At 36.4% G+C, this 25,459-nt stretch overlaps 1 protein-coding gene across 4 annotated transcripts in view; it reads right to left on the bottom strand.

Annotated features, from left to right (window-relative positions):
• Positions 1-25,459, bottom strand: part of ARMC8 (armadillo repeat containing 8) — a 106,047-nt gene that overhangs the window by 68,078 nt on the left and 12,510 nt on the right. For 3 of the 4 annotated variants that reach the window (XM_012787743.2, XM_012787739.2, XM_012787741.2), the window contains 4 exons: positions 16,937-17,013; positions 5,331-5,402; positions 3,441-3,583; positions 3,239-3,336 (listed from right to left, as the gene is read on the bottom strand). In XM_012787743.2, coding sequence (XP_012643197.1) covers positions 3,239-3,336; positions 3,441-3,583; positions 5,331-5,402; positions 16,937-17,013 — 390 coding nt within the window. The remainder of the gene's footprint in view (positions 1-3,238; positions 3,337-3,440; positions 3,584-5,330; positions 5,403-16,936; positions 17,014-25,459) is intronic. The other variant, XM_076005207.1, reaches the window with a different exon arrangement.

The following is a 25,459-nucleotide window of genomic DNA, read 5'->3' on the forward strand; positions in this document are numbered from 1 at the left end:
GAGCTATGCTTCTCAAGTGTGAATGTGCATTTGCAACTTCCCAGGGGATGTTCTTAATGTACAGATTCTGGTTCTGTAGGTTTTGGGTAGGACCTAAGAGTCTGCATTCTAACTAGCTCCCAAATGAGGCCAATACCAGTGGTCCACAGATCACACTTTGAGAATCCTCATCAAAGACAATAGAGGGCGAGGAAGGAAACTTAAAAGAACATCTTTGTTACAATGAATAAGACTTGGGGTTTTCTTTGGAAAGAAAAAATGCCCAGGATATATATAAACTAAGTAGGAAAACAGAAGGCTGCTGATTCCCTATCGTCCTGCTCCTTGTTAGTATCCCTCTGTGTTGTCACAAGCAGTTTAAAAACAAAATGAAAAATTTATTTAGAAAACCTCAAAGAAAGTCAGATACTAAATGCACAGAAAGAAAAGGAAGAGAGATGAGACTGTCAAGTGGAAGGAGGGGAAACAGTGATTACATTGGCAGAAGACAGGGAAGCAGGTAACAGCTAAAACAGGACAATCAAATTGAAAGGTAAATTTAAAAACCTAAAGTTATTTCCATCTTTTCCTTTCTTCTATTGGTCTCTCATTCCTCAGTTCTCCTCAGTTACAACAGTCCCATCCCATTTCTTCACAACTGTCCCCTTTCTGCCAATTGTGTTTATTTATCTATAGTTTACAGATGATTAAACAAGGCAAAGAACAATTATATAATTTGCCCAGGCCAGGCATGGTGGCTCACACCTGTAATCCTAGCACTTTGGGAGGCTAAGGCAGGAGGATCACCTGAGGCCAGGAGTTCAAGATCAGCCTGGGCAATCCTATCTCTACAAAAAATAAGAAAAATTAGCTGGGTGTAGTGGTGTACACCTGTAGCCCTACCTACTCAGGAGGCTGAGCAAGTGGATGTTACAGTGAGCTATGATCGTTCCACTGTACTCTGGCCTGGGCAACAGAGCAAGACCCTGTCTCTACAAAAATAAATAAATAAAATAATTTGCCCCAAGTCACCCATCTGATAAACAGAACTTCAAACTAGAAATGGTTTGAAATTTCTAAATAGACTACCTATACCAGGCTTCCTCAAACTACGGTCCACGGGTCACATGCGGGTGTTTTTGCCCGTTTGTTTTTTTAACTTCAAAATAAGATATGTGCAGTATGCATAGGAATTTGTTCATAGTTTTTTTAAAACTATAGTCCAGCCCTCCAACAGTCTGAGGGACAGTGAACTGGCCCCGTTTTAAAAATTTGAGGACCTCTGACCTTACCATCTCTATTTTAGTGCCTGAGTTGCTATAACAGCTGGCTTCTACACAATCCAACACAGAAGTCAGTTAATCACACCGAAACACTAGTCTGTGAGTTATCCAACACTTTTCACAGATTCTCCACTATCTCTGAGGTACAAAATCTCCGATGCATAAAATTGAGATGTTTCATAATTTAGATGCTCTCACTGTCTAAATTTTAACCTCCCTGGGTCTTAATTTTTCTCATGTAAAAATGTTAAGTTGGTTTAGACCAGAATTTTCCAAACTGTACAGGTCATGAATCAATTTTGAGAGTGAGGAGAAAGGAGTTAAAACAGCTGGCGAGGACTAATTTCTCCCCCTGGTGTGGGGTTAGAGGTTGGTGAGAAACTTCCAAGAAGACAGGTGATTGGTTTAACCTCTTTGTAAATATGACAATATGACCTCTAGGAAAATAGCCTGATATTCACTAAGAGGGTCCTCTATGGAATGCTTTGAGCAGGATGTTTACAGAAAACCAGTGATTCTCAAAGAGAGAAGTCTGACCATCGACCAGCAGCATCTGAGTTACTGGAAAACTTGTTAGGAATATATTGATAAATTCTCAGGCCTTACCCCAGACTCCCTGAATTAGAAACTCTGAAGGTGGGGTCCAGCAATCCATGTTTAACAAGCCCTCCAGGTAATTCCAGTGCATGTTCAAGTTTGAGAATCACTGTAGTAAACAATTTATGGATTTACAATTCATGACTCCCTGAAGAATGTCACATAAAACTCTGAGGTATAAAATCAAGATGTTTCATAATTTAGACACTCTCTACTATGGTAGGTGACCAATAAATCTTACTTACAGACCTTATGAATCATTAAGGTTCAGAGTAATGTGTGTCTTATGTAGGAAGGACTGCCTAGGGAGCCACGTGACATGTCCCCTCTCCATACTTGCTTTGCCTATTCCTCTTGATTACTTATATTCTTAAATATTCATAAAGCCTGATTCTGGGTAAGATTTCTGATTATGTGTGTACAGTTTAACAATCTAATTCATTGTGTTGGCTCAGAAAATCACAACCAGCATTTTTTTAAAAAAATGAAAAATGACACAATAGAAACCAGAGGGCATCACTTTTGTGGAATTGTGTTATGAAGCCTGTTTTGGGATACACACACACATAAATATTCGCACATGTGTATAGTGGGGCAATGGATTATCTACTTCTTACTTTAAGAGATAATCTATCTCTTACACACACACACACATAAATATTCACACATGTGTATAGTGGGGCAATGGATAATCTATTTCTTACTTTAATCTATTTCGAAAGTATTGACCTAGTTTTCATTAAGAAAGTCCTATATAATCAATAGATAAAAAGATTCCCTCAGAATTCCTGAGGCTTTTGGAAACCACCAACTGACTTCCAATATCTTTGGATTCTCTTACACATATCCTCTGCTTCTAACCTGGCAAGTAAGCCTATTGCAAGCTGGTTCTGGTCCACCTTTCCAGTTGAAACTTACAAGGACACCCTCCCCACAATAGACTATTCTGCCCACCGTACTTGCATATTCTCTCTTACACACATCCTTCCTAGACTGGCCTCCATCCTCTCTACTTCTCTAAATATTATCCATTATTTAAGGCCCAAGTCAAATCCTAGCTTTGCTATAAAACCTACTCTTCTGGACTTTAACATAAAGTAAGCAGAACTCATCACTCACTTAGCATACTTTGTACATATAAACACATAAAATGGGTCTTTTTTTTTTAAAAGCTTGTAAATCTCTCAAGGTCTGAGATTATCTTTCACTTCTTTACAAAGCTGAGAACAATCTGATATTTGCAAATAAGCAAGAAATCAAATATTTCTTGACACTTTCTATATAACACAGTTATGATGAGTTTAGAAATGCTAAGCAAATTAGTTAGAAGTAGGCTGTTAGTGTAATTAACTAATGACTCAAAAACATATAAAACTCACTGTATATAGTAGCTCCTCTGGAGTGACAGGACTGGTGAAGATGGTACGCAGGCATCGGAGACAGGCTTCAATGAACTTCAGGTCTGGGGACAGCAGTCCTATTAACAGAAATGAGATTTATGCGTCATCCTTACAACCAGTATTTAAAAGACTGCAAATTGATTCTAATCTTTATGTGTACAAAAATGGCCTCCCTACATACCTTGCAGTAAGGCAGGGATAATATGGCAGTCCAGTAGAGATTTGACATTGTTTTCAGTACCCATAGCAAGACTTCCCAACACCACTGCACACTCAGTTTTCAACTCTGTGCTTGAGCTTTCTTGCTGAAGCAAGTACAATAACCTAAAAGGAAGGAACTTGATAAACAAAGAGACTAAAAAACTTAAACAAAAGTAAATTAATATAACAAAAAAGGGCTATGCATTGCACATACTAAAAATATAGTTGATTGAGTTTATATGAATCCCACTGGGAAATGGACATTTATACCATCTGCTTATTTAATAAAGAAACATCTGAAAAAAACATCTAGAGAGATTTTCTTCGTTTTGAACACAAGGACTATCATATAATCTCACTTTATCAAAACTGTCAATCTGAAAGTTGTCCACAAGTGGTTTCTGTAGAAATAACAGCTCCACAGTCCATGTCATCTGCTGCTTCGTGGTAGGTTTCTTCAGAATATGAAGACTCTTAATGTCAAGTGCTGCCCCATCTTAAATTCAAACCAGAAGTAGATCCTGAAGCCAGAGCAGTAGTGCAGAGATTGCAGAGGTCTAGCCAAGAGGAAATATTCAAAGACCTTGTGCAGCTCTTCAAGCCAGGGAAGTTTTCTTTTTTCTCTGATTCTCCCATTTGAAGGATGAGGAGATCCTCCAATTCCATTCCAGCCCAGCATGCCAAACAATTATTCCCCAAACTCCAACCTTCCACCACTTAGGACCATCTCCCTTATGTACTAAGGTAAGACCCTCAGGTTCCCTAAAGCTCTATTTATATATATTCAACACAAATCCCCTAAGAAAGGCTTCTGAGACCTTTATGGTTACTAAAGTATATATTTGAGCTCAGTGATATTAAAGACATTAAAACCATCCATCCCATATCAAAAGATAGAAAAAAGAGAAAAAAACCAAAATATTAAACATTCTAAATGAAAAATTTATACAGCAATTGCACACAAAACTTAGTTCTGAGTAGCAGAGGTATGGAGAAAGTCACATAACTGTCACTGCCTGCCCAAAGGAAGCTTTTCAGGTCATTAGAAGAAGAAATCAAACTTCCTATGTTAACTTAAAAAATAGCAAATTAGGCTGGGCGCTGTGGCTCACGCCTGTAATCCTAGCTCTTGGGAGGCCGAGGCGGGCGGATTGCTCAAGGTCAGGAGTTCAAAACCAGCCTGAGCAAGAGCGAGACCCCGTCTCTACTATAAACAGAAAGAAATTAATTGGCCAACTGATATATATATATAAAAAAAAAAAAAATTAGCCGGGCATGGTGGCGCATGCCTGTAGTCCCAGCTACCCGGGAGGCTGAGGCAGAAGGATCGCTCGAGCCCAGGAGTTTGAGGTTGCTGTGAGCTAGGCTGACGCCACGGCACTCACTCTAGCCTGGACAACAAAGTGAAACTCTGTCTCAAAAAAAATAAATAAATAAAATAAAAAAAAAATAGCAAATTATAAAAATGAGAAGTTAAAAAGGATTATAAACCAAGCAGGGTTTTCCCCCCTTTTAAATTCAAAAAGGCCCTGGGATGCCTAATAAATTATCCACTCACACAAAAACTGCCAGGGCTCTAAAGAGATAGGGAAGAAAGTATCAGGTTGGTATATATTACTTATGTACCCAACAAACCCCTTCATTGCCGAGTCAAGTATCTTCCTGAATTTTTAAAAAGTATTAATACATTCACTTCTTATTCCATTCTGTTACATATTTTTTTCCTTAGAGATGGTTCATATTCTTCAAAACATTTATTATTTTAAAAATAGAAAAATACAGGAAAAAATGGATCTTATGATTGAGAGTGAGAAATATATTAGAAACTTAGTATGCCTGGTAAAGAAAAAGGGTGAGATAACAAACATACCTTGGAACAGCTCCTAAAACAATGAGATTGGCTTTCTGCTTGTTGTTTCCAATTACAGCATTTTTCATGTCTCTGCATTCAGGGGAAGAAAAAGGTAAAATATATTGAGACATCACTGAAAAAAAATCAAAGATCAATTCATTCCACTTTATTATACATCTCGGATTGGCAAGTACAGAAGTTAGTGACAAAGGGTCACAGCATTGACCCCTTTTCACCTCGAATCCTTAAGAGATAAGTACTTAGAAAGTGTGAGTGATCATGTGGGCTGTAAACAGTTAAGTAGTACAGAAAGTGGGAGATATCCTGAGTACTAGCAAAAGACTTCCAATATAGAATTGAGTTCTAAAAAGGGTATCTACCAATCCTTTCAAATACAGGCCACCTTGCACTCACAGTTCTGGGAGTGAGGAGTTTAAAAAAAGAAAAAAAAAAAAAAAAAAACCAGTCCACAGAACATATCTTCTTGTTTTAGGGATTACTTTGTTTACTTTTTCCCTCTTTTTCTGACTTCTTTTAGACTTTCTTACAATTCTATTTTATCATCCTTATTGTCTTACCAGCTGTACCTCTCTGGGCTTTGCTATTTTTTTATAGTTGCTTTAGAATTACAACGTAACTTTTTAAATTTATCATAATCTTCAAGTGATATTATCCCATTTCACATTATTTTAAGAGCCTTACAATTATATATTTCCATTCTCCCATCCATTCTTTGTGCTGTTGTTGTCATACATTTTATTTTTAAATTGGTTAGAAACAACATGATATATTGTTACTATTTTTGCTTAAGCAGCTAATTATCTTTTAAGGAGATTAAAACATAAAGAAATCTTTTATATTTCTCAGATATTCACCAGTATTTTTCATTCTAGCTACAGAGTTCTATACTTCACCAGGAGCAAAAATCTATTCCACTAATTCCTGGTTGGTTCCAAAGAACATGTGGAGAAAAAATAAATAGCTTGAAAAGAAACCCAGTACTACTAATAACATGTTTTAAAAAGTACTTCCCCTAATTGGTCAGTACTACTGACTTATACAGAAGATGAGAGCACGGTTCCATATAGCAATGATTCTCAAAGCAGGAAGGAGAGCATTATAACCCCAGAGGACATTTCAGAAGTTTATGAGAATGTCCAGAAATTTCAAGCCAGTTTTATACAGAGAAAAACTTAATTTTCAGTTTTTGAAAACTTAATTTTTCAGTATTATACCTGCCATGTAAATAAAAGGGAGATATACTTTTTATCAAAAAAACTATAATTCTGGATAATCAGATCACCAGCACAGTGGCACTCACAGTATATGAGCTGTCAATAACACATCTATATCAATCTACATTTGCAGCTCTTGTACTCACATTACTTCATTAAAGTTTTCTAGTGTAGTGAGGCCTAAGCATTTATACACTGAAACATTATAAAGTACCCTCTTTTTTTATTTCTTTTTTATATTACAAGCAGGGAAAGCATATTACTTTTGGCATTATGTATGTGAGTAGGTTATAATTATGAATTGACTTTCAGGATAGTACAAGGGGCATTACAAAATATTTATAACAAGGGGAAGTTAGATCTGATAGTGTTAAGAACATCATGATACAGCCTTGAAATTCTTAGCTCATCCATTTCTTTCATATCTCAAAATAAGTTCCCCTAAATACTCCTCTAGTATCTTTTTTGACTTTCCCTCTTCTAGGTAGCAGAGCTCTATAATATATAGCAATTTTTTACCAATATTGAAAATTAAAATCCTGATAAAGCTATACAGTTGGCAAAACATGGTCTTATAGAAAAACAGAGGAGAAAAAAGTTATTTTAAAAAATCAACAATTAAATGTTACAGTCAGCATACATTTCCAACACTAACCATATTCATATTCACTGGCATTAAAGAACCTGGTAATAATTAACCCTTTTCTTCAAATATATTCCTCAGTTATTGCAGAATAACACCCAACAACTAGTGATGTGCTAAGCAGATTCTCCCCCACAAGTTTTTGAATGGCATTTTTATAAGTCTTGAGCCAAACACTGAAACTGCCTGGTCTTTTCTTCCATTAGCTCAGTGTCTCAGGGTAGGTCTTTTTTTCAAGGCCTGATCTATCCCTCTCTATAAACTATCCCTCAGTTCTAATATGGTTTACAAGAAATAAGCAGCAAATTTTTTGTTTATGGGACTAAATTGAATGAAGTTTACTAAGGATTTTGCCGAGTTCTGACACATTACTATAAAACCATATTGGCACAATGGCTCACGCCTATAATTCCAGCACTTTGGAAGGCTGAGGCAGGAGGACTGTTTGAGGTCAGGAGTTTGAGACTAGCCTGGACAATGTAGCAAGATCTTGTCTCTAAGAAGTATTAAAAAATTAGCCACGCATGGTAGCATGCACCTGTAGTACCAGCTACTCAGGAGGCTGAGGCAGGAAGATAGCTTGAGCCCAGAAGTTTCAGGCTGCAGTGAGCCAATGTACTCCAGCCTGGGTGACAGAGTGAGACCCTGCCTCAAAACAAAAACAAACACTATATGATAGCAAAGCTTCAGTTAGCAAAGGAGAGTAAGAGATTGTACATCTAAACTCTGGCCTCCTTATGGATGCTTGCCTACTGTTTTCTTCTTAGAGGCTTAGTTCCTAATCATCTGTTTATAGACCCCAACCTAGCAGCTTATCATTTACTTTCTTTTTTTCAACAAGGCCATTGCTGGGTATTGTGATTTACTTTCATCATCTTCCCTTAACATGTTCTACCTATACTAATGCAGCACATTCATCTGTCCAGCAGCTATTTATTTAGAATCTATTTTGTGCCAGGTGCTGTTCTGGGTATTCTCTCTATTCTGGAACTCCCAACCCTAATATTTTCCCAGTTTTCTTTCTCTCCATTCTTCTAACCTAGGCAGAAATGAGGCGTCCATGCATTACCATAGTAATGCATTCCAAACATCTGAAACCACACCAAACTAAATTTTTTATAGACAAAAGCAAACAAAAACCCCTCCAAAACCAATTTTCAAGTTCTCGTAATAGTTTACAAAAAGGACACGAAGGAGGCAGATTATACCTACAGTAAATGCACACTACAGAGAAGACAATTAATAAAATGGACAAATGTCTAAAGAAAAAGACTCTTGCTCTTGTTTTAATAAGTGGATATACCTATGCTACATAAGGAAAAAAGATGTTCCTAAATTCTATTCATTGGTACTATAAAGGAATGCTAGTATATCATTTCTATGAAGAGTTAAAATTGAAAGAGATGATAATCATCACGTATTTACATCTTTAGCAGAGCTGAGCACAATATAGGCTGAATTAAGGAATCAATTTCAGAGGCAGCAGGAACTCAATATTCAGCAAAACAGATGAAGCTTCTTTCAGTGCCCAGGGTGTTCTTTTTCTCTCTCTCTCTTCGACTCCCTCCCTCCTGGCTCCAACCCCTCTCATCTCCTTATCCCCTCCCCCTCATACCTTCCCCTGGCTAACTTTACTCATTCTCCAGGTCTGAGCTTAGATGTCAATGTCACTTCCTCTAGGAAGCATGCCCTGATACCCCAGGTCTATGTTAGGTGTCCCTCCTAGGTGCCTTCTATCATAATAAACTCATCACTTTGTTAGGATAAACGTCTGTCTCCTCTTGAGAGGCAAGAAAGCCAATCTGATCTGGAAATATCAGAGAAGTTATTATCAATAGATCATTAACTATAATGGTTCTAGAAAATGAAACACATAGAAATCCATATTTTTGTAAAATCAAACTCACAACTATCATCCAAGATGGCAGTACAACAAAACTATGCAAGATTTATATGTTACCTTAAAGTTTACAACGCATTTTATATCTACTATGTTATGTCATCTTCATCACAACCTTAAGTAGTATTAACCCCATTTACAGATGAGGAGGCTACAACTCAAGTTTGGTTTTTCACAGAACCCCATATTAAATGACAGAGCCATTCTCAACTCGTATCTTTTATGCCAAGTGTTTTTTCCATTACCTCCAGCACATCAGGCATTTACAACAAAGTGATGGAAAAAACAAATGAATTTGATAAATTCATTTTCTCTTTCCTCTTGTTTCAATTTTAAATCTTTATACAAATAAAAGTATTTCTAACGTTTAGTCAAACATCCTTTTCCCAGCAGATCAAAAAAAAAAAGAATCTCATGCTTACCATCTTTTAAATGTTATGGGGGAAATGCCCTACTTATATTCTACTGAAATTCAACAGTTAGTTTTTGAGCTCAGTGTACAGTGCTAGACTCTATGAAGAATACAAAAGCATCACACAATGAGATGCCTGATCTGAAGAGGTCACAATATTCTTGGAGAGACAAAAATAACACTAACAATGTAAGGCAGTGCTATGTTATAAACTGAGAGCTTATAAGGCTAAGTAAAGTAGATACTAAATAAGCTTAGCAGGTTTGAAGGCAAGGATAGGAACTAAGATGAACCTTAGAAAATGGCCAGGATTTAGATATGTGAATGCAGAGGGCAAAAGGAAAAGCCATTCATAGAAGACCATACTGAAAATGAAAATGGCACATTTCTGGGACAGTAAAAGGAGACTTGATTGAAAAAAAGTATACTTTTAGGATGGCATAGAACATAAAGTTAGAAAAATGATAGAAGTGATAAACAAAAGGGGGATAAATTAAGGAATAATTATGGTTTTGATCACAGAAAGAACATGAAGGAAGCAGTTACTAAGAAAGATAGCATTGAATGTGGAATGGGTTGGAAAACTGATAATATATTATTAGAATCAAGAGGGACAACAAAGTGACTGATGTCCTCCACTTAATGGTCCCAAGACCTCCTATGATTATCATTATCATAATACTCACTAATCAAATTATAGTAGATTGTCTCTTTAGTTATCTGACACCTTTATTAGACTTTTGGATCCTCCAGAGCAATGACATTATTCATGCTTATATATGCCCATACTAGCATAACCTGGCACTAGGAAGACAATAAATGTTTGTTGAAGGAATTAATCAGTCCTCCTAGGTATCTGGTTATGTGAGACTGATTAGGGTAGCAGCCATAGGAATCATTAATGCAAAGGACATTTTGAGGAAGTAGTTAACGAGATGATTTATTCAACAGGTATAGGAAATGTGATATGTGACACGTCTTGAGTAAATACTTCATGTTTGGGCACCTAGGTACAGAAAACATTTGGAGGAGAAATCCCTTAGCAAGATAAGGCTCTATCTTGACTTTAGACACAACAAATTATCTTTGAGGTGAGATAAAAATGTTCAGGTAGAAAGGTTAAAAAGTAAGCCTTGGGGATATACCATTCTTTGGTAACGGAAGAAGAGAAGTCAAACATGCATTTGTCAAAGAACATTTTAAGCTAGAATCTTAAATTTGTATACTAATAAATGGACTTAAGAAGTATCAACTTTTACAAAGAGGTTAAACTTTCTATTTCACTTTCTTTGCTTTGAAAGAGAGTAATTTTTGTATGATAGATAAAAAATGTTCAAACGGTAAAACATGTACAGTGCCTACCACAACATACGTCTAAATCAGAGTGTTATGAGGGTGATCAAAACCGACAGAAAGAAAACACTAAACATTTCTATTAACATAATGTTAATAGGAAAAGTAAAAAGAGAATTGGGATCTAGATCTGCTAAAGAAACAGTTTCTGTCAATCAAGTATGAGTATAGTTATTCTTAAACAGTCAAAAAATAGCATGGATTTTAACTGAAAACCTAGTATTATCTAAAAAATTATCTTTAAAAGTCTTAAAAGCTGGGAAGCCCCAAGCTAAAGATCAATTACAGACATGCTTCATTTAACAATAAGGATATGTTCTGAGAGATGCATCGTTAGGTGAATTTGACTTGCGATCATCACAGAATGTATCTAAGCTACTATACAGACACCTAGGCTGTATGGTCTAGCCTATATTGCTCCCTGGCTACAAACTTGTACAGCATGTTACTGTACTGACCACTGTAGGCAATTATAACAGAATGGTAAGCATTTGTGTATCTAAACAAAGAAAAGGTACAGTAAAAATATGGTATTCTAATCTTAAAGGGCCACTGTGGCATATGAGGTCTTTGACTGAAATATTGTTATGTAGTACATAACTGTGTATTATTTTTCATTTTGAACCAGTATAACTTTTTACTTACCTGAAACAGCTCTTGTTTGAATGTTCTATATTCATTTTTAGCCTAATTATTGTGAAGTAGCCAAAAAGTACAATGGATACTGAAAACTACGATCTGAATAGAAAGTATGATCTACTTACGAAAATTCACTGTTCATAAGACATTCATATGTAAAATAAGGGGAAAAAACACATATTTGGGGTAGCTAGAATAAAGCAACATGATAAACAACTTACAATATTATTTGGACTTCAAAAATTACAAACATACTGCTGCTCTGTCCCTATAATTATTATAATGTTTTTGGAGAATATAATGTATCCAAATATCCAAATGAACTATGTTTTTGGTTATCAAGTATGGTTAGGGAATGAGAAATATTCACACTCCAATTAAAGTTACTATTGCCATAATGATGATCTATTATTCAAACTGAAGTTATTTTTCACATAAGGCTTTGATTAAGGAGGCACTTGTGAAATTTATAGTAAATTTCAGCTCAAGTCAACTTAGGCATTTACTGGATATCAACTATATGTATAAATTGAAAAGAACTGAGAATTGGCAATAATTTAGTTCAGTCTTATAAACAAATTATTCTGTAATATAGATTTTTGAAAAATATGTAGTTTCAGATACAGTTCTGATTTGCAAAAATCATCAAAAATTTACTTTAAATATTTAATCTTCTTTCCACAGCATCTTATAGTTCCTTAATGACAAGTGAATACATAATTTTGAAACTTAAACACTGGCTCAGAAATTAGATGTTTATTATATTTCACTTTTTGTTTGTTAATGTATGATTACAAATCACCTTACATTCTCTAAAAATGATAAAGCGTTGCAATGTAATGACTGTATTAATAATGCCAAAATATTCTCATAGCATACTAATTTTTTATATATGTAATCTTCTCAAAGAACATAAAAAAAGTTAGAATATTATAGAACAATTTGGCAGCATATAGTTAGATGATTTATACATATGAAAAGATATATACATATGCATGCAAATACATAGGCATTTTTGATGTTCAAAGTTAATATCACATACACATACATATATAAACAGTTTGTCTGCAGGTAAATACTATGTCAATTTGATTTAATAATTTCTGGATAATTCTGCCCTCCCTTTTAACCATATTCTCTGAATTGTTTTGGAATACATAGTTTTAATTTAAGAATCAGATCACTTCATTACATTTGGTATTAAAGTCATCTTTGTATATGTTTTCCCATGACATTTTTATGGGAATAATTGATTAAATATCTTTTAAACAGATATTTCTTGTTTAGGATATTTCTTTTGAATTATCCTAAAATTTAACCCTTTAACTTAAAACTTCTTAAAAACCTAAGACTTTCTTTCATGAGAACTCATATCTTTAGCTCATGTAAGAAAACGGGACCTGCCTACATTCCACTGAAATCAGAGATCCATAAGTTCTTGAAGCCAGAAAATTAATTACTATCAAAATAAACTCATGTCATCAAGACATTAAAATACTTCAAAGGACACTTTAGAAATGAATTCTTGGTGAAAACCATAGAATTCTACAGCATCCACAATCGCCTGACTGAATTCACCAGAAGTCTAGTCTAGCTTTCTGATTCTATTCAACTGTGAAACTACACAGACAGCCACATTTGTTTAAATCATCTTCTGCCTTTCAAGATAAACTATATCAACATAGGACCACATAAGGTTTTCTGCTGATCTTTTCACTGAGAATCACTAATGTAAAAAACAGACCGAGTGCTCTAATTTAGATATGTTAACACACACACACACACACACACACACACACGCACACACACTGTTGAAGTAGCTTCATGATCTCCAAAAACAGTTGAACAGTTATTCTTTAACTATGAGATTTAATATGGCTGAACCAATACCATAATAACTTCACCAAAAAATGTCCTGTAATTGTTTCTTTAAGTCATACTTAGATCTCCACAACAGAGAAAGATCAGAATTTGTAATGCAGGGTATTTTATCTGACTCTCTGTTATAGTTACAAAGGCTAGTTTATGACCTACACAGAGACCTCCCTCTTCTCTCTGTTCATATCTTACTCCATACCCAATAATCTTCTATTCAGTTATGCATGTAAAATTTTGCTCTTTTGGAGAAAAAGATCTAATTTTGTATTCGAACCTTTGATACAATAGGATCATTCAAGTTTATGCTAAATATTGTACTACTAACAAAAAAGTTATCTCTAGATAACTCCTCATTCTTCAAGAACTGAAAAGCAAGCAGTTCTGATCCTTAATATTATTTTTCAACAGGGGCATACTTACTCACTAGGTAAAATGGTACCTTTTGATGTGAGTTATCTACAAATAAGTTTTCTATTTTTATGGGTAGAGCTATAGTTCTAACTTAGCTGAGTAGACTAGTTATAAACTATGATGAAAACTCATTATTCACTTGTAATTTCTTTGATTTTTTTCTGCTAGTATGTTATATATGTTCTCTATCTATTAATATCTATTAGACACAGGGTCTTGCTATGTTGCCTAGGCTGGACTCAAACTCCTGGCCTCAAGTGATCCTCCTGCCTCAGCTTCCCAAGCAGCTCAGACTAAATCTGGCAAAAGTTCACAAACTTTATTAAGAAAAATCAAATTTAATGTAACTAGAAAAATGATAAAATTGTAGTTGACATGTAGCCAAAGCTGTAATTCTTGTCAATTCTTTTATGTCCCTACAATTAAATATTTTGTATTTAAACTGACTATTTCAGCCTCTGTCTTTTCCATCTCTAAAATTAGTAGGCTACTTTTGGTTGTTTACACTCTGTGGCCACCTACCTATTTTGGTCTAGTAATGGTCTCTCTGTGACTCAATGGTGACTATGTAATGTGTATACAAAGGAAAGTCAACTCTCTTTTCCTAAATACAATTTTGGTCCCCTTTTTCTTCTATCAATATTGTATTAAACAAAATTACTTAAAATAGATAAAATGCTAAAACTAAATTCACTTTTCATTCTCTTGACGATGTACAATTAATTTTCAGACTGATAAAGTTCAAGAAAGAATTAAGTCAAAAAGAATAAATACTTCTATCTGGAAAAAAGGAAGCTTTATCAAATCACACTACATATACTTCCATATGGTCAGCTCTACTCTAACATAAAGTGAAAAAATATTGGGTGATCTGTTTCTTTCAAAATATAAACAGATTTTAGTATTGTAAGTAGCAATAATATTTACCAGAATAAGGTATCACTTGCATTCTTTTGTCAGAGTCAAGAATCCTAGTCCCTCTCCCTATTCTCCTTCAGTTTAAACTGTTTAATCTGCTTGTTTTTTTTAAAATTTGAGTTTTCCTTTCTCTTCTTTGAAGAGAATCACCTTACTTTTGAAGTTGTTTTGAGGCTAATAACAACCAATCATTTAAATGCCAGCTGGTGGGTACGTACAATGTATCAGGCATTGAATTTTATAATTCTGACTTAATTCTCACAATAAACTGGCAAGATGGGTAGTATTATTCTCTCTTTACAGATGATGAAATTAAGGCTCAAGGAAATTAAGTAACTTGCCCAAGCACACAACTAGGAAGGGGCCCCACTAGGAAATGTCAGAACCAGGAATTCAACCCACTGTTGTCCAACTTGAAAGCCTGTAATCTTTCTACTCCACCATCCCTTCACATAAACAACTTTTTTTGTCTAGCTAACAGCTAATTATGTCTGAGACTTGATAATTTTTCAAGAGGTACTAAGGCTATCAAACTACACCTGAGATGCTTTGTTATAATTCAATCTTTCCCAAAGTTCTTTTATTGCTTGATAGTCTATCAACATTTGAGAAGCTACGGTGTTTTTTGGTAAAAGAAAAATTTCTCGAAGTGACAGGTAACACTTGAATCAACTATTCATATGAGATACAACTCAAGATACAAGTCTATCACACAGAATCCTAGGCTAATAAATTTAGCTTTCTCCCAAATAACCATAGTAGCAGTAATAATAATGATAACATCATTTTCTAATATCATTTATTGAACACTTAATGAGTCTAATATTTTCAACTAAATTGCTTATTGAGCACTCTTAAGTGATAATTAGAATTATCTATATACAAAGCTGTCTGGCTGTGTGGGGAGAATCTGCCTGGCTAAGGAAGAGAATTAAATTAAACCCACCCCTCAACTAATATGCATGTGTTTGGTACAACCCAAACTGATTTATTTAACAGATGGATTTAATATCACTTTTCCTGGTAATAAACTAGGCTAAAGGGGAGTTGACTAAATCATTATAAAGTCTTTAGTTAAGGGGACAAAGGCAAAGTTAACATAATGAGAAAAAAAGAAATATCCTGTATCCTGTTGTTTCTGTAAACTGAGAAGATGTTAAGGTAAGTGTCAAGTATCTCCAGTGGGTCCTGATCAGCTCACTTTCCCTTCTAGCTCAACTGAATAACTGAGCAGCCTTAAACCGCTTTTATCTCAGCTCCCTTTATAAATTCATACCACTCCAAGACATCCCTCCTACAATGCCTAGGGGGAGGAAGTGTCTGAAGAAACTTGTATAAACAAAGCCTCCTAGTGTTAAGCTAGAATTAAGGTAAGTACTTGGCTGATAACACTAATGGAGTAGGAGAAGAAGAAAAGGACTCACTTATTTGTGCCCTCCCTGCTACCCCAAATATATCATATCTCATCTTTACCCTTTTGTGTGTCATTTATCCCTTGGTCATAGTTTAAGCTGGTGGATCCTCCATGTTAGGTGGATCCTAAGGAGCTTTAGACTATAACTTTTTCCTCAGAACTAACATGTTAGGAGTATGATAATCCCAAACTCAAAAGGAGAGGAAATTCGTCTTTCAGTCACTTAAAATCTTATATACCATTTGTCCTGCTTATTTTTTTAAAAGCATAATCAGTTTATGCTTCCTTTCCTGTCTCTTCTCATTAAAAATGAGGAAATTTTAGAGAAAAGAAAGACATTTAGGTTATCAAGAGTTTATTTAAATTTTCTAATACTACTTTCTAAATTCTGATATTTAAAACATCAACAGGAGACTTAAACGTTGGTGACTGTTAATGAGTTAACCAAAAACGGTACAAAACAAAACAAAAAAACCCTACTGACCTATTATCCCACCGCTTTTCACTTATAAAATATCATCAATTTTATTCTCTTGCTTTTGTGAATATTATGGTAGCAAAAGCATTCTGCAAAGGAAAAATTATTCAAATGTAAAATAAGTATTCTACAAAAAAAGAAGCTAACCATGCCAGATAACAACCATCCAAAAGATAATTCTTTACAGTAAAATATTAAAAGCCATGAATGTCAAGTAGTCTTTCCAAAAAGAAGCCAAATGAAAAAAAAAGTTATAATCCTTACATTTTCAAAATTATAATATTTGGCAGATTAAAGCATGAAAACAAACTTTTTGATAGACTCTTAAATACATACTACTTACATGACACCTTGCAGAACTTTCTGGGGATCAGGGTCAAATAGCCTGTCAACATAGTGGCGACTGCTAGCTGTTACTTCCTAGAAAGTGGGGGGAAAAATTATGACATCTGAAGCCATGCAAATCACAAATCACAGTATCACCTACAACGTCAAAAATGTTAGATAAGATTAGCTATATGATCTAACTTAAGGTAAATGCATTAAAATTTCTATAAAATGCTTATTTTTGCCTCTTTACGATATGGGATACTTAATGAGGTGATTTTTCTCTTTCAATTATCAAAATAATTGAAAACCACATGTTCATTTCAAGATGCCAAAGATCAGTATTTATCAAGAACACCAAATTTCAAAAGTAAGAAAGTCCATGAGATACTACAAGTTTTGCAATGCCTTGAAACTGGCAGAAGAATTTGGAAAATCCACATAACTACAAAGCACATGATAACTTTGTTCATTTAAAAGTTAGAATCATCGGGAAAAATATTAAGTATATTTTTGTAAATACTTTATAAAATCAATCTGAGAAAAGCCGTGACAAGAAGATAAACAGTAAGATAGAGAATAAAGAAGACATACAATTCTCCTTAACAACTTAACTGGTCAGAAGGTCCTTTGTAGTGAACCCTGCAAGCTTCACCAACAGAACTGGGTATATGTGTTAAGAAGCAAGCTAAGCCCGGGCGCAGTGGCTCATGCTTGTATTCCTAGCACTCTGGGAGGCCGAGGCGGGTAGATCACTCAAGGTCAGGAGTTCGAAACCAGCCTGACCGAGAGCGAGACCCTGTCTCTACTAAAAAATAGAAACAAATTAATTAGCCAACTAAAAATATACTAAAAAATAGAAACAAATTAATTGGCCAACTAAAAATATATAGAAAAAATCAGCCGGGCAGGGTGGCACATGCCTGTAGTCCCAGCTACTTGGGAGGCTGAGGCAGAAGGATCGCTTGAGCCTAGGAGTTTGAGGTTGTTGCGAGCTAGGCTGACGCCACTGCACTCTAGCCCAGGCAACAAGAGTGAGGCTCTGTCTCAAAAAAAAAGCAGCAAACTAAGTTTCTTCATTCTCTGCTATTGGATGTCACACATATATGACAGATGGATAGGAATGTTTCTTCTGTTTAGCACACACTAAAGAGGAGAAAATCTGGCTCTCAACTAAGGAAAGGGGTGAGGACTTCACAGAACAGTCTATAAGGAGCACTTTAGGTATAAGAGGACTGCTTTTAGATGAGTGTAGAAGAGTTTAACTGCTAGAGGGCAGAAATAAGTAAAAAATAAAAACTAAAATAAAGTAGGTGCCACACTTTCTGTGAAGGAACACAATTAAGAAACAGGTTGATTTGTATGTGCAACAGAGCTGTGTAGTCTGAATTGGAGAAGGATGGGTAGAAGTAGAGAGGGCAAAGGGAGATACTTACCTCTTTTTATTTGTATTGTAGGGTTGGCTCTATTATGTAACTTCTGTAATACACATTTAGGGGTAATACTTTTTATGTTTAATTTTCAATACTTAACATTATTTAAAACAAAGAACATATATTTAAGAACCATTATTTACTGTCACCCATTGACAACGAATTATTATTATAAACTAGAAATAACTTTTCTAGTTTACTCAGAACCCCAAATCAGTAAAAGAGTTCATTGTGGTGATATAATAGCAGCTTAACCTTCTGAGTCATCAAAAATAACTCTGGAGAACTACACAAACTCTAGTTTCCTGATAATATAGTTAACCAACTCAAAGCATATTTTCATATTCTGACCTTGCTACAAAAACATACTCATAAGTAACTCAAACACTTGCCTTTAGTATGCACTCCATTTATAAAGAACAGTGGCAACAAGTAAGCAAAAATGATTAAAACTCTTATGCCCACCACAGTACCATTAAAGCATCTGATACTGGGGTCTGTTTTCCTCAAAATAATGGAATTACAGAGTTGGAAGGACTCAATAATTATCTGCCCAATCCCTTGGTTTACAAATGAAGCTTCTTATGATCTTTACCTATTTGTCAGATCATCAAATGTTAAGGACACAAATACCTCTACAAATATATCAAGAAATAATTTTTCAAGAGCAAAATCTAGAGTAAAACTGAAAAAAGCATTTCTGTAATACAAACAGTAAGTTTTACCACTCCATATGAGTATGTATGTTTTCCTGGCATTCTAATAGAGTAAGTTCTTTTGAGCAAATCAGACCCTTAGCCTCCCTCCTATCTAGAAATTGATTTTAGAGAAGTTGGTTTTGGAAAATAGATAGAAGTACAAAAAATGGACAAGGAAAGAAAGAATGAGTCAATATCACAATCATAGCCATAGGCATGTGAAGCCAACACATGTAAACCATAAGCAAGTATACCAGTTGCTGCCACTGAAAAAGAACAGAGGACAGAGAGGCAGCCACAGAATGTAAAACACAAAAGGCTAACCAATAGGTGGCCCATAATTGGAGATTTCAAACTGCCTTTTGGTTAAAGTTCTATGCTAGGTGCCAAAGAAGGTTTAAGAGGACACTGAGGCAGAGCCTTGCACTTAAGGAGTGTACAATCTATCACTGGTTGCCATGTAAATAAAAAAATGATCATTTAAGCCAGTGGTCCCCAACCTTTTTGGCACCAGGGACCGGTTTTATGGAACACATTTTTCCATGAACAGGGGACAGGAGATGGGGAAGCGGTGGAGCTCTGTGGCACAGTCCCCACCAGTCCACAGACCATGGGTTGGGGACTGCAGATCTAAGCTGCCTAGTAGTAAGCAAGCTCAGGGGATACAGTCACTTATTCAACTTTATTTTACTCTGTACTTTTGCCTAACATGTTCATTTGTCTGTTGGGACAATTCTCACATTTCACTGCTTTCCCTTCTAGATCAGGTCGCTATTCCCCTCCCAGCTCTCTTCTTTCAGAAGCCAGTTTGAACATTTAAGAGCTAGGAAGACAGGGCAATCAATTGGTACAGATATTAAATAGGTTGGTCAAGGAAAGCACTCTAAAAAGGAGACATGTGAGCAAAGACTTGAAGAAGGTGAAGGGACAAGTTATGCACCTACTGGGGGGCAGAGGTTTTTAGGCAAAGAAAACAGCAAATGCAAAGACTCTGTAATAGGACTTGTCTGCCATGATCAAAGAATAGGAAACCGTTATAGCTGGAGCAGAATGAGCAAAGGAGAAAGCAGTAGGAGATGAGGTCAGAGAATAGGGGCCAGATGGTAAAGAACTGCACTATCTGATAGCCAGTAGCCTCATATGACATTTGAAATGTGGCTAGGAACTAAATTTTGTTTGCTTACATTTTAACTTTAATTAATTAAAATTAAGAAACCAATACTGGATCCAGTTATTTAAAAACTTTTAAGAATGGTTTGGAAATACTTGGATATACAAGTCTACTTTTTCTACTGTGTGAGTTGGGAAGCCATTAGAGGGTTTGGGGAAAATAGAGACATCATCTGATTTATGTTTTTAAAGGACCACTCTGGTTACAATTAGGAACAGACAAATGTGTGTGGAAAGGGGCACGGGTTACAGGACAAAAGCAGAGAGACTAGGTAGGGGGTTATTTCAATAACCAGAAAAGCTGTTATTTCAAAGATGATGGTAGCCTAGAGTAGGGCAAATATTGTTGGGGTAAGATTCACTAAGATTCCAAATAAACGTTGAACTTAAAAATGACTGTCAAATTGGATATATTGTTAGTTTAGACTAGATGTAGGATGTGAAAGAAAGGAGGAGCCAAGGGTAACACTTAAGGAAGTTAATGAGTTGAGGAAGACTGTGGGAGCTGTAGGTTTGAGTGGAAAAATCAGATCAGTTTTGAGGCCAAGCATGGCAACTCATTCCTATAATCCTAGCACCTTGGGAGGCTGAGATGGGAGGATCACTTGATGACAGGAGTTCGAGACCAGCCTGAACAACACAGTGAGAACCCATCTCCACAAAACATAGAAAAAAATTATCCGGGCATGGTGGCATGAGCCTGTAGTCCCAGCTACCTGGAAGGCTGGGGCAGGAGGATCACTTGAGCCCAGGAGTCTGAAAATGCAGTGAGCTATGATGGTATCACTGCACTCCAGCCTGGGCAACAGAGCAAGACCCTGTCTCAAAAAAATAAAAAAGTTCAGTTTTGGACATGTTAGGATTGATAATCCTATTAGACATCCAAATGAGAATGTAAAGCTGGCAGTGGATAGGATAGTCTAGAGTTTAGGAAAAAGTTGTAGGCTGGAGATACGAATGAGAGTTTTCTTGGCATATAAATGGGATAAGTTCACTAAAAAAGTGACCATGGATACAGCAAGACCTGAAGACTATGCTCTGGAGCACTGAAATAAGCAGCCGATGTGGTGGGAAGAAATCTGGGAAGTCAAATCAGAGAATATTTCATAAAGTATATAATCAACTATGTCAAATCCATGGTCTGTAGCATAAAATAATAACTAAGACCTGACTACTGGATTTAGGGACAGGGAGGTCACCAGTGATCTTGACAACAGTAGTATCGTGAGACCAAAGCCTGCTTAAAGAGGATTTAAGAGAAAATGGGCGAAGAGGAACTAGAGAAAGTAAGTACAGATAACTCTTCAAGGAGTTTCACTGTATAGGGGAGTGAAGAAATAGGGTGGTAGCTAGAGGGAGAAGTAGAGTCAGAAGAGATTCCATTTTATAAGATGGAATAAATTAGAACATGCTTATTCATTGATAGAAATTTTTTAGTAGAAAAGAAAAATTAATGGTACATGAGGGGAAGAAATTCTGAAACAATGTTCATGAACAATTGAAAAGAATGGGATTTACCGATCAAATAGAGCATGGGAAGTACAATAATCAGAGGAAATTAATTAGGTGGATATGGTGGTAAGAGCTTATGAAAGTTCTCTTCAGATTACTTCTATTTTTTTAAAGTAAAAATGGGGAAAGAAATGTGAGTGGTTTGAAGAAAGAGGAGAAGGAATAAGACACTGAAGGACCAGGAAAATGTACCAGGACTGCCAGGGAACACTAACGGTCCTCCTGAGGCTCATGATTATAAATTTAAAGTGAAACCAGTCAGCATGGCTGTGTTCTTCTCCAGCTACATTTGAATGCACAGAAGCAGACAGGCATGAAGAAGAGAGCTGGATTTAACTGAAATTTTACAAGGCAAGGATAACAAAGGAAGAGGAAGGGGTCAATTGAGTTGAAGGTATATACAAGGATATGATTATAATGAAGTCTAGTTAAAAAGCAGTAGAATTAATAGACTGTAGGTAACAGAAGGACTGAGGGAATATTGGCACTGGGGTAGTAGTAGTAGTACAGTTAGGAGGACGTAAGGCAGTGACCAGGATGCTTGATATTGTGATTATAAAGGGATTTTAGTCATGACCATTGAAGCAAGTACCTCAAGGCAGGATAGAGGATGTGATCATTGCAGAAGTCTAGACTTTTAGAAAACTGTTGATGTAAATAATGGAACTTTCATAAATTATCACAGTAGTAGTATTAGAAAGAGTGATCACAAACTAGGAGGAAATGAGGGAATGATTAAGGGGTCTGTAGATGATTATAACAAGGTAGAGACTGATGAGACTCAAAGCTGGAGTTTTTAGAGAAAAGGGAAAGAGAGGGGTGTGAAAACACAAATGAGGAGCAAGGAGGACCTCTACACCCACCTTTAGGTCAAACAATATGAGGGATGTGAGAGGAAAAACAGCCACTCACTGAGAAGACCACAGGAGAAGGCAGGGAAAAAGCATCACAGGTGAAAAGTCCAGTTTCATTCTTAACAAAAAGCTGAAGGAAATGCTCAGAGGAGAGGATAAAGGAAGTCCAGTGAAAGAAACAGAAGATAGACAAGGGATCCAGATAGAAAAGTAAACAGACAGCTATGTGGGCATGAGGAATGGCCCTAGAGTTCCAGGCTTCTTACAGTTAATGTAAACAGAGATGAAGAGCTTAATCCTGATGGCCTCAAAGCAAAGAGTAGAGGTGAGGCTCTGAGTATTGGGGAGAGGTAAATGAATTTTGTGGCCCTTCCTAATTCTTGACAGTAACAGTGTAGATGCTGGCGACAGACTGTGGGCATCTTTTTTAAAAATCTGGGCACTTTTTGTTACTCCAGAGAAGCACTGGGGTTCCTTTTTCCCTCTTACCCATGGAGGCAAGGAGGTTAGGAAGGCTTCGGATGTTCTGCCCTTTCTGGCTTTGTTCACGCTTCAAAACACCAATGCCCTTTTGAGTTACTTTCTGTAACTTCCAGTAGCTGGTAGAATTTATATATGTGGTGATCACTCCATCCTCCCAAGCAACAGAGTCAATGTGTCAGGCAGCCAGCTAAAACTCAAGATACGCGGTCTGTGCTAATGGAGGGCAAAGCTTGCCAGGTTCAGACCTATGAACTCTGTCTTCTGGCATAGGGCTTCAAACAAATGAGCTTGCAAGCCCTCAAAACCTAGCTTTGAACTCATTTTACATAGTCAAAACTGCAATAAAGCCACCACAAATGTATAATTATTAATAAAAACTTGTTAATTTTTCATTTAAAAATGTATATGGATCCCTTTAGCAGAAAATTTGTAGACATCAAATTTGTGAATCAGAGTTAATTCCAAGAAGTCGATTCTACTGTGTGCGCTATATAGGTGCTGATGGTTTGGGGAAAAAAAGGAGGAGGAGGTGCAGTCTGAAGCATATTTCTTCTCTGAGGAAAACAAAAACAGCAAAAAGTAATGAATTATATTCCATTGTGAGGTATTATGTGGAAGCAATTCTCCTTTCATTAAGGTGACCATCTGTGACAGGCAGCCTCTAAGACTGCCCTCAATGATCCCTACCTCCTGGTATTCATGCCCTTGTACAATCCCCTCCCGCTGAGTAAGGACTGGTCTTAGTGACTTGGTTCCAGCAAATGGAATACAGCAGAGATGATGAGATGCCATTTCAGAAATTTCAGCTCTTTTGCTACAAGGGCATGAATACAGTCATCTATGGCATATGCATCTTGCTCTGTAAACCTTTACCTTGCTTTTGCTCTATAATCCTATTTTGCTCCCCCTCAGTAAATTTCACCTCGTGCTTGCCTTAAAAAAGAGGAAGGGGCCGGGCGCTGTGGCTCACGCCTGTAATCCTAGCTCTTGGGAGGCCGAGGCGGGCGGATTGCTCAAGGTCAGGAGTTCAAAACCAGCCTGAGCAAGAGCGAGACCCCGTCTCTACTATAAATAGAAAGAAATTAATTGGCCAACTGATATATATATAAAAAAATTAGCCGGGCATGGTGGCACATGCCTGTAGTCCCAGCTACTCGGGAGGCTGAGGCAGAAGGATCACTCGAGCCCAGGAGTTTGAGGTTGCTGTGAGCTAGGCTGACGCCATGGCACTCACTCTAGCCTGGACAACAAAGCGAGACTCTGTCTCAAAAAAAAAAAAAAAAAAAAGAGGAAGGGAAGGAGGGAAGGAGGGTAGGAAGGAGGGAAGGAAGGAAGGAAGGAAGGGAGGGAGGGAGGGAGGGAGGGAGGGAGGGAGGGAGGGAGGGATTGATTTCAGAGTTACCACCCACAAACCCTCCTCTCTCTTTCTGGTAGAAGCTAGTTGCCAGGCTGCGAGTTGCCCTATGGAGAGGCCCACATGGCATGGGCCTAAATCCTGCCAACTACATGAGTGAGCTTGGAATTGGATTATCCCTGAACTGACCCTTCAGGTGAGACTGCAGCTCCTGCTGACAGGAGGACTGTAATCTCCTAAGAGACCTTGGGCCAGAGGCACCAGCTAAACCACACCTGAATTCCTAACCTACAGAAACTATGAGATAATAAATGGCTGTTTTAAGCAGCTAAATTTGGGGGCAAGTTGTTACACAGAGATAGAAAATTCATGTGCCTTTAAATGTATGTACATTTATCATCCAAACCAGGATGATAAGTTTAAGAGTGAAAGAGAGCATTATTAATTATTGTCACAGAATAGTATGCATAAACCAAGATTGTTGGGGACGAATTGAATTGTAAAATCACTCTGCCTTTCATTCATTTTTAGTAGTACAAAAGAAATGAGGAAAACTTACAGATAGCTCAGAATAGTAGTTAGATGTCCTAAAAAGGCAAACTAGAAAAGGCTCTAATTGCTTCTGTGAATAAACTACCCAGGACTAGGGTGAATTTAAGCCACTCCCTTTTGAAAGAAACTACTTCATGAACGGTTTTGGACGGCAAACTGCTAAGTCCCAAACTTGTCATGAATAGGATTTAACTAAAAAATTAGGAGAAATAAGTGTTCAACTCAAGTTTTAGAGTAAAATTGTAAGTTTACTAGACAATGAAGAATGAAAGGTTAAAGGCTAATAAGAAATATTGAACTTATTTTATTCCAATAAAACCCTGCCCTGTGTATATTTCATTAAAATACAATGGTCTTTATTTCTAACATACACAGACATTGTGTAGTAGAAAGAACAAAGGATTTGGGATTTGAAGACTTGGGTTTGAGTCCTAGTTTTACCACTTACTAGCTATGTAACTTTGGGCAAAAATAACATTTTGA

Source organism: Microcebus murinus, chromosome 1, assembly GCF_040939455.1.
Source record: "Microcebus murinus isolate Inina chromosome 1, M.murinus_Inina_mat1.0, whole genome shotgun sequence".
Taxonomy (NCBI): domain Eukaryota; kingdom Metazoa; phylum Chordata; class Mammalia; order Primates; family Cheirogaleidae; genus Microcebus; species Microcebus murinus.